The following is a 9654-nucleotide window of genomic DNA, read 5'->3' on the forward strand; positions in this document are numbered from 1 at the left end:
GAGCACTGATTGCTCTTCCAGAGGACCTGGGTTCAAATCTTAGCACCCACATGGCAGCTCATGACTGTCTGATCTCCAAGATCTGACACCCTCACACAGACAAACATGCAGGCAAAACACCAAGGCACATAAAGTAAAAATAAATTGTAAAACAGAAAGTAATTAGAGAGCTACAGGAGGCAGGAGTAAAAGATGGGGAAGTGAGTCGTGGCCTTCTAGATTGGCAACATCCAAAAGCTAGAGGTTGGTTCAATATGCCTTTAAAAGGAAAAGCTGTAATGCAATGATCCTTTAGCACCTGGAGCGTTAGACTCAACCCCAGGCCAACTCTGTCTGTGCTTTTGGAAGACGGAAGGAGGCAACACAGACTTGTGACTTCTCTCTGTGTAGCTACCCTGCAGCAGAAGTGCTGCAGATGGTTTAGCTCTCTCTCAGTGATCTGAAGCCTGTCAGAAGGAAATGGCCCCACACAGAAAGGGAGAGGAGGTTGGGAAGAAAGAAGAAAGGAAGAACCTCAGAGCTTGTTACAAACATGGATCAAGCCAGGCAAATGGAGGAGGGCCCAAGCCCTCCTAAAGAGGAGGACAGGCCCTCGGGGGGCCCTGGAGGACTTATTTCCCTTGTGGTTTATTGTACTTCCTGTTCCCTTGCTCACTGCGGAAGTTCCTCTTCTTACCCTACACCCAGAGCTTAGCTGGAGAGGACTAAGGCAGAAGGCACCATGAGTAGTGGCCCTGTAGGAGGCAGGCCTGGGGGCCGAGGGGGACCAGCAGTTCAGCAGAACATCCCTTCCAACCTCCTCCAGGACCATGAGAACCAGAGACTCTTTGAGCTTCTCGGCCGAAAATGCTGGGTGAGTTGGGAAATCTTCTGGTCCTCCCAAGTCTCCCTCCCTTTCCTCCTTTTCCTCTCTACCTCTTCTTCCCCCTTCTGCTTCCTCCTCTTACCCGTATTTCCCTGCTTCTTCTTCTTCCCATCACCCTTCTTTTTCCCCTTCGCCCCATCTCCTCTCCCTGAATTCACTCCCCATTTTCTTGATGCCTATTCACCTTCCTCCTGGGTATAGCTCTTTCCTCAAGCTCATGACAGCCACAGGCAAGCAAGGACCAGGCCTGGTTACTCAGGAACAGACTCCACTGACCCCTGTTCTCCCCTCCTAGACACTGGCTACTGCAGTTGCGCAGCTGTACCTGGCGCTGCCCCCTGGAGCTGAGCACTGGACCATGGAACACTGCGGGGCTGTGTGCTTCGTGAAGGATAACCCTCAGAAGTCCTACTTCATTCGCCTCTATGGCCTACAGGTGACCCCCATGCCCCACTGGAGAGGAAAGCTAGTTCCCAACTTGCAAAACCAGTTTCTGTCCACAGCTCCAAGCCCTTGTTCATATTAGTGACCCTCCAAGCTCCAGAACCAAAGACCAGATCCCAAGTTTGTTTTTCTCATTCTGAGTCTAAGAAGAGTCTTCTATCAAGACTCTGATGCTCCACAAATACCGGAGCCTCAGCCTCAGATCTGTTCTAACTCCAACATGTTGAATACTCTTAGGGCTGGGTTCTTACGTTCACAATTTGGAGTCCTCAATTCCTACATATATAGGCCTTGAATCCCAAACCTAAATCTCTCACATCGGTGTCTGATTTTCAGACTGTACCCCAATCCTCCATAGCAGACACCTAGACCGCAAACTCTGATATTGAGCTGAAGAGTACTAAATAAGACCCTGGGACTGCAAATCTGGACACCATGCTCCCTGGTCAGAAAACAGAGGTCTGCCGGGCAGTGGTGGCGCACGCCTTTAATCCCAGCACTTGGGAGGCAGAGGCAGGTGGATTTCTGAGTTTGAGGCCAGCCTGGTCTACAGAGTGAGTTCCAGGACAGCCAAGGCTACACAGAGAAACCCTGTCTCGAAAACCAAAAAAAAAAAAAAAAAAAAAAAACCAAGAAAACAGAGGTCTGCCACCCAGAATGCCTACATGCCAGCATGTCTCCTACCCTGCTCCTCTCCAGGCTGGCCGGCTACTCTGGGAACAGGAGCTGTACTCACAGATGGTTTACCTCACTCCCACCCCGTTCTTCCACACCTTTGCTGGAGATGTAAGTGAGCAGCCTGTACATCCTTGCACTGCAGTCGGGGTATGGGGAGGAAATGAGAAAGTCCGGGGTGGGGGTGGTGAGGAGTGCTAGAAGCTCGCTGACCCCAAGGCATGTATAGGATTGTCAAATAGGACTGAACTTTTCCGATGAGAGTGAAGCCCAGGCCTTCCGGGACTTGGTGCAGGAGAAGATACAAAAACAAAAAAGAAATCCTAAGCAAAGTGGAGGTAAGGAGGAGGCCTTGGTGGGAATTAGAGGGGGGAGCTAGGTTAGACAGAGGTGAGTGCGCGGGTGTGAGATTGGAAAAGCCCCTCTCATGGTTTTGGCTCTCAGTCCACCCTGTTTAACCACAGAAAAACGCCAGCTACCACTGCCACCAGCACCAACCAATGAGGGTGAGTCCTCTAGTTCAAGTAGAGGTTATGGAGAACTAACCCAGAAACCTGGGGCAAGATTGGGACAGATCTGAAGTCATTCCATTTTCCCAGAGAGAAGAGGAGGGCTCCCACCTGTGCCTCCACATCCAGGTGGAGATCATGGCAGTGAGTGGCGATTCTCACATCTCTGGAGAGATGCTGGGGGGTGGTTAGTAGATGAATGAGTACTGGGATGTGTCTGTAAATGCATAAAGAGGCGGATGGGTGGCTAGGTGGATGGGTGGCTAGACGAGCACAGTGATGGACTGGCGGCAGACATGACTAAATTGGGAGATGAACTGATGATGGCTTATAGATAAATAGGTGAGTATTTGGGTAAATGGATGAATGTTTACTTGTATTTAAGTAATGAATAGGTGGTTCAGAGAATCCATGAATGGGCATGCAAACAGATGAATAATGAAAAGGGCTGGTGAGATGATGCAGCGATTGCCACCAAGCCTAGAGGCCAGAGTTCTAGCTGCAGAATCCACATAAAGATAGGACAGGGACATTTCCACAAAGTTGTCCTCTGACCTCCACACATGTGTTTTGTATGCACACACGCGCACACACGCACGGGCACACACACGCGCACGGGCACACACACACACACACACAATATACCCACATACAATAATATATTTAAAGAATTAAATCACAAAAATGAGATGAGATCATTTCTGCCCAGGGAAGATGAAATGATTAAGTGAATGAATGAATAACTCAATAAGCCTTGTAGCCAACCAGCCAGAGAATGAATGAGTCAGTACTTGAATGATAAAGACACATGATTTGGGGCTGGAGAGATGGTTCAGTGGTGTGTCTGAAGACAGCTACAGTGTACTCATATAAATAAAAATAAATAAATCTTTAACAAAAAAAAGATACATGATCCGGTGACTCTTTCAGTGTTTTAGGGATCTATCTACTGCTCCATAGGCCTTGCTTAGACCTCCCTCGTCCACTTCCTCCACAACCATTAAACATATCCACAGACTTCTCCAATAGTCTTTCTGTTTCTTGCCCCTGTGCTTTGGCTAGTAAGTGAGTTCAATCTCTGTTTTTCCACAGGCCCATCAGGTGGTCCACTATCTCTAGGACTTGTGACAGTCGACATTCAGAACCCTGATATCACAAGTTCCCGATACCGTGGGCTCCCTGCACCTGGCCCTGGCCCAACTGATAAGAAACGCTCAGGGAAAAAGAAGATCAAAAAAGCTGATATTGGTGCACCAAGTGGATTCAAGTGAGAGAACTTCTTCCTACTGTAGGATCCCGGTGGGTGGGGAAGCAGGTGGATAGCTGGGCAGAGGGAAGGCTGAGCCGATGGGTGAATGGGTAAAATTAATTAATGGGTGGAAGAATGAATGGGAAAGGGATTGGTAGGAGTAGGCAGGTAGATGGATGGGTGAGTGGATGAGGGTGAACACAAGTTGATTGGTTCAGAGACAAATCGGATGGGGCCAGATAACGAGACAGTCAAGTGGATGAATAGATAGCATATGATGACTGAACACACATGCGGAGAGACCATGTAAAAGTGCAAATGGATCGCCAAGTGTGGTGGGGCATGCCTGTAATCCTGACACTTTTGAGATAGAAGCATTAGGGCCAAGGGTTCATGGTGGCTTACAACCATCTATAACGGGATCTGATGCCTTCTTCTGGCATGCAGGTGTACTTTTGGATAGAGCACTCATACATAAACTAAATAAATCTTTAAAAAAATAGATTAAGGAAAACAACAAACCTACAGACAAGAAAGTGGGGGAGGGCAAGAGAAGGAGGAAGAGGAGGAGGAAAGAGCAGCAGGGAGGAAGGAAGAAATGGTAAATATAGGAGTGGATGGGTAGACAAGTAGACAAAGATGAGAAGAGAGATTGGTGGGCAAACTTGTAAACAGATGTGTGTGGGCAATGGGAGGAGGGACAGAGGCATGGCCAAGCCAATGGTCTGAGGAATGAATGTTAACCAAAGTATTTGCTCCCTTGTTCTGGCCCTTTGGAGCCCCTCTGGGAAGGAGAGGGCAAGAGGTAAAGAAGACCCTGGGGCTTGATTGATATCCCCTTCCCTTCCCTAGACATGTCAGCCACGTGGGCTGGGATCCCCAGAATGGATTTGATGTGAGTAGCTTCAAAGACCCCCCTGGACTCCACCCAAGTTCCACATACTCTCCCATTGACCAAGGCTCAGACCTCACGCCCAGGCCCAGCCCTTCCCACAGCCCTCTTGGATACTTCGTTGTGATGGATATGGTGATAATCTGTGCCCCTTCCTAACTCACTTTCTGCTTTTAACCCTGCTGGGCCCTTTTTTTCCCCGCTGGAGCAGGTGAACAACCTCGACCCGGCTCTGCGGAGCTTGTTCTCCAGGGCAGGAATCAGTGAGGCCCAACTCACTGACGCAGAGACTTCCAAGCTCATCTATGACTTTATTGAGGACCAGGGTGGTCTAGAAGCTGTCCGGCAGGAGATGAAGCGCCAGGGTAAGCTCCCTTTTCTCTGGTCCTGAGGGTTGTTATCCCAGAAGTATATAAGAAAAAAAATGAAGCTCAAAACTTATCACACGTACCTGTTATTATACCCCACTGCAGAGCCACTCCCACCGCCTCCACCGCCATGCCGAGGAGGAGGAGGAGGGGGAGGAGGAGGAAGCCAGCCCCTGAGACCCTCTGCTGTGGGGAGTAATAAGGGTCGCTGTGGTCCACTGCCCCCTGTACCTATGGGGGGTGCTCCGCCCCCACCAACACCCCGAGGGCCCCCACCCCCGGGCCGAGGGGGTCCTCCACCACCACCCCCTCCAGCCACTGGAAGATCTGGACCACCACCTCCTCCACTCCCTGCAGCTGGGGGACCACCAGCACCGCCACCACCACCACCACCACCACCACCTCCACCCTGCCCTGGGAGTGGGCCTGCTTCTTCCCCGCTTCCTCCTACTCCGGTGTCTGGGGTGGGCCCAGCACCTGGTGGGGGCCGGGGTGCACTTTTGGATCAAATTCGTCAGGGAATTCAGCTGAACAAGGTAAAAAGATGGGCAGGATAGATAACGGGGGTGGGGGTGGGGGTGGGGGTCTACGTAAGTCAGAACATTGTGGGCCATGGTTGAGATGCCTGGCTTTGGGGGAGCCAGTGATAAAATAGAAGTTGGTGTGGCCCCTTGAAAGAGTCTGGAGTGTGTGAGAGAAGAAATGAAGAAAGGGCAGGAGAAATGCTCTTCTCATAGTCCTGAGTCCTCCTCTGTGCTCCAATCTCTCTCTGCAGACCCCTGGAGTCATAGAGAACTCAGTACAGCAGCCACCCGCTCAGCAGTCAGAAGGCCTAGTGGGTGCCCTGATGCATGTCATGCAGAAGAGGAGTAGAGTCATCCATTCCTCAGGTGAGCCCACTTTGTCAGAATTGTGACATGACTCCCAGGGCTAGCTAGAACTGGCTTGAAAACAGCTCCAGGTGTCGTTCTTACTGGTGACACTAGATGGCCATGTATGTGGTATATATAATGTATAATATACATATGCATATGTATATATTAATCCCAGTGCTGGAAAAGTTAAGGAGGATCTTGAATTCAAAGCCAGCCTGAATGAGAAAAGATAACAGTGGACAGAGGTTGAAGTTATAACTAAGTGTAGAACCCAGCATGCTCAGGGCCTTAGGCCTAGCACGCTCATGTTCATCCCCAGCAATGAACACAAAAACTGACAGTCACCGTCTCGGGATAACAGTATAAACATGAATTTGCCTTTTGAAGGCCAGCGTGGGGCTGTTGCCATCCTCAGTGTGTTAGCTTCAAGTTGTCAAGCAGCAGTAATATAATTAAGTGGATCTTTGGCAATAATATTAACATTTGCCAGGGTATGCCCACAGTATGAACATTAACCACATATGTTCAGTGATACTAACATTAGCTGTGTGACAGTACTTTTCTCACCCTAGATAGGGAGCCCAGGACAGACTCAAGTAGATACCACCGAAGTCCACCATGGTGAATCAATGACTTTTATTGGGGTTACTTACAAGAACATGGGTGAGGGGTTACTTACAGGAGCAGAAAGGATTCAAGACAGCTGTGTCACCAAAGCCCACCACAGCATGGGGGTCAGCTCGTAAAAGCTGGGAGCCTGGAGCCTGCAGGCTGATAACAGGCTGGGAAGTGTCTTTTCCCAAGTGACTCTGGTCTAAACCTCTTCCAGGCAGCTGGTCTGCTCTAAGTCTTCTTTGTGGTTGGCATATCTTGAGAGTGACTCAACGGTAGTCTTTATTGCTTATTCTGAGAGGAAGGGGCCTGGTGAATCTGGTCAGTTTCAGGGACTTGCTGAAGCTATCTTGAGTTGTTTACCTTGGGGCTTAAACAGATGGAATACTTCAATCTTCATCTCAAAGGAAACTGTTAGACAATATTAGCTCACCATGTGAAAATGCTGTTTCACCATGTGAAACTCCATCTTTGGTTAAGAGCACTGGCTGCTGTTCTCAGAGGACATGGGTTCAATTCCCACAGCCCAGATGGCAGCTCAAAACTATCTGTAAACCCAAGGGACCTGGCAGTATCTTCTGGCCCCCGCAGCCACTAGGCACATACTTGAGACATAAATGTACATACAGGCAAACACTCATGCATAAAATAATAAACTTTAAAAAAAAATAAGAAGTCCATCTTTGCTGAGCTAGTGCGGTGGTACATGCCTTTAGCCCCAGCACTTGGGAGGCAGAAACAGGTGACGTCTCACTTGAGTTTAAGGCCAGCTTCATCTACATAGAGTTCTAGGCTAGACCCTGTCTCAAAACAAAAACAAGAGGTTTAAGGGATGGCTAAAAGGCACCAGCTGCCAAGCCTGCTGACCTGAGTTTGAGTGACATCCAGCATTGATATGGTGGTAGTAGAGAACCAGTTCCTGCAAGTTATTCTCTGACTTCCGCACTTGCATATGGGCCCCCACACAAATAAATAATGGCATAAGTTAAAAAAGAGAAACCTCCGTCTTTGGCAATCATATTACCATTAAATCCAATAATTCACAGAATCACATCAAATCATGGTGTGCTAATATAACAAGCTATTTTGGGCAAAAATATGGAGTGATGTGTCATGAATCTCCACGTCATCATTGTACAGGGGCCATGCTAATCCTCTCCGCATCATAACATATGCTTTGTGTGTGCTGTCAGACGTTAGCCTAGCCTTTCTACAACATTAAGAACTGAATGTGCCAATTATATTGTTAATAACCCAGGATGTGGGGGATACTAATCTTGGCCTAGTTCCAATAGATTGGGAGCAGGTTCCAAATAATGTCATTAACTTGGACTTCACAATTATATTAATATTAACCTTTTTGTCCAGAAGACTAATGTGAATTCATTATGTGATATTTTAACAAATGTCATTTGACAATATTCTCATTAGCTTCATTCTGAACCAGCAACAGGTAGCATTAATGCACCAAGAAACAATAATAAAAAAAAAAGTACCACACTTTTGCTAATGTTTTAACCTGCCATATTAAGTAACAAAGGGGTTAGCATGAATATCCAGACTAAGAACATGTGGTTGTTGCTTGAGGCAAGGTCTCCTGCAGCACAAACTATATGATATTGAACTTCTGATCTCCCCAGGGCTGAGATACTAACCATGTGTACTTTTTTTTTTATTTGGTTTTTCGAGACAGGGTTTCTCTGTGTAGTCCCAGCTATCCTGGAACTCACTCTGTAGACCAGGCTGGCCTCGAACTCAGAAATCTGCCTGCCTCTGCCTCCCAAGTGCTGGGATTAAAGGTGTGCGCCACCACCGCCCGGCTCTTTCTTTCTTTTTAAGACAGTGTTTGACTATATAGCCCAGGCTGGCCTGGAACTTATTATGCATAAGCTAGCCTGGTCTCAAACTCATGATCCTCTTGCCTCAACTTTCTGAGTGCTGAAGTTATACCAGTGTGTGCAGATCCACTAACATGTTGTTGTTCCAAGACAGGGTCTCACTATTACGTAGCTCTGACTGTCCTGGAACTCTTTGAGTAGACCAGGCTAGATCCACTTGCCTCTACCTCCAGAATGCTGGCATTAAAGGCATATGCCACCAAACCTGGCCTGACCATTTTTGTTTCAATACTGCATGGACTTGAACTCCAGCTATAACACCCACTGCTTCAATGTAATCCCTATTTTGCCCAAGGTGTGCCTTTAGCAGAAAACTTTAGTCTCTCCGTGCCCACCCTGGGCCAAATCTTTACCTCCTAGGCTATAGGAACTTTCTCATGACCTTTGAACCTCCCTTCCTGTCCTGAGTAATACTCTGAATCTTTTTCCCCTCCAGATGAAGGGGAGGATCAGACCGGTGAGGATGAAGAGGATGATGAATGGGACGACTAAACTCACCTTCCTTCCTGCAGACCAGTTCCTCTCCATGCTCACTCGGCCATCTAGATTGCTCTCTGCTGTCAGCTTCCAAACTCATCTGTGGTGGAACCTCAGACGCTGTAAACTCAACATGGCATCAACTTTCACTTCTCATCACTCAGGGATTAAACAGGACAAAAATGAGTCTTCGTGTCTGAGGGTGTGTTTGTTCACGTCCTAAATGAGTGCTTGGGGCTTTTTTCCCTCACAGTCCCTTCTTGACTTTGATCTCCATTTGTTGTTTCTTGGGCCTTTCACGAGTATGTTCATTTATTCCTTTAAGCTTTCAGCCACTTAGCCTGTAGTTATTTCCTTTTCCTCTCCTCCCACAACCCCACCCCCTTTTAAAGAAGCTTTAAAATTTTGTTATGATTTTGGGGAAAGGGGCTAAGGACGTGTTTCCTAGGTTTTTCCTCAAACTCTTGGTCTCATGTAACCCTCCTGCTTCAGCTTTCTAAGAGCTGGAGCTCCAGACATGTGCCACCACATCTGGCTTTAGCCTATATTTTGTTTCTTTCTTTTTGGTGTGTGTGTGTGTGTGTGTGTGTGTGTGTGTGTGTGTAACATAGAGAAAGTATGTGTGGCGCATGTGTGTGTGATATATTTATAGGCCAAAGGTGGTGTTGAATATTGTACTGGCTAGTTTTGCATCAATTTTGATACAAGCTAGAGTCATCAGAAGGGCAGGGGCCTCAGTTGAAGACCTGCCTCCGTGAGATCTAGCTGTAAGATAATTTTCTCAATGAAT

The 9654-nt window shown here is 47.7% G+C and overlaps 1 protein-coding gene and 1 non-coding gene across 3 annotated transcripts; one reads left to right on the forward strand and one right to left on the reverse strand.

The window, feature by feature from the left end:
• Window positions 1-391: 391 nt before the first annotated feature.
• On the forward strand, window positions 392-9050 carry Was (WASP actin nucleation promoting factor). 2 transcript variants are annotated; one of them, XM_076918183.1, is made up of 12 exons: window positions 392-853; window positions 1161-1301; window positions 2009-2095; window positions 2214-2322; window positions 2449-2490; window positions 2584-2622; window positions 3586-3760; window positions 4595-4637; window positions 4846-4999; window positions 5108-5538; window positions 5778-5892; window positions 8824-9050. In XM_076918183.1, the coding sequence occupies exons 1-12, from the start codon at window positions 722-724 to the stop codon at window positions 8877-8879; spliced, it is 1524 nt and encodes a 507-aa protein (XP_076774298.1). In that variant the 5' UTR covers window positions 392-721; the 3' UTR covers window positions 8880-9050. The 2 variants fall into 2 exon arrangements, with proteins under 2 accessions (XP_076774298.1, XP_034341681.1); XM_034485790.2 differs by having other exon boundaries at window positions 395-853; window positions 2584-2637.
• Window positions 7582-7684, reverse strand: LOC117695564 (U6 spliceosomal RNA). Its single transcript, XR_004604623.1, has one exon. It is a non-coding gene; the product is annotated as a U6 spliceosomal RNA (small nuclear RNA).
• Window positions 9051-9654: the final 604 nt, after the last annotated feature.

Source organism: Arvicanthis niloticus, chromosome X, assembly GCF_011762505.2.
Source record: "Arvicanthis niloticus isolate mArvNil1 chromosome X, mArvNil1.pat.X, whole genome shotgun sequence".
Classification (NCBI taxonomy): Eukaryota; Metazoa; Chordata; class Mammalia; order Rodentia; family Muridae; genus Arvicanthis; species Arvicanthis niloticus.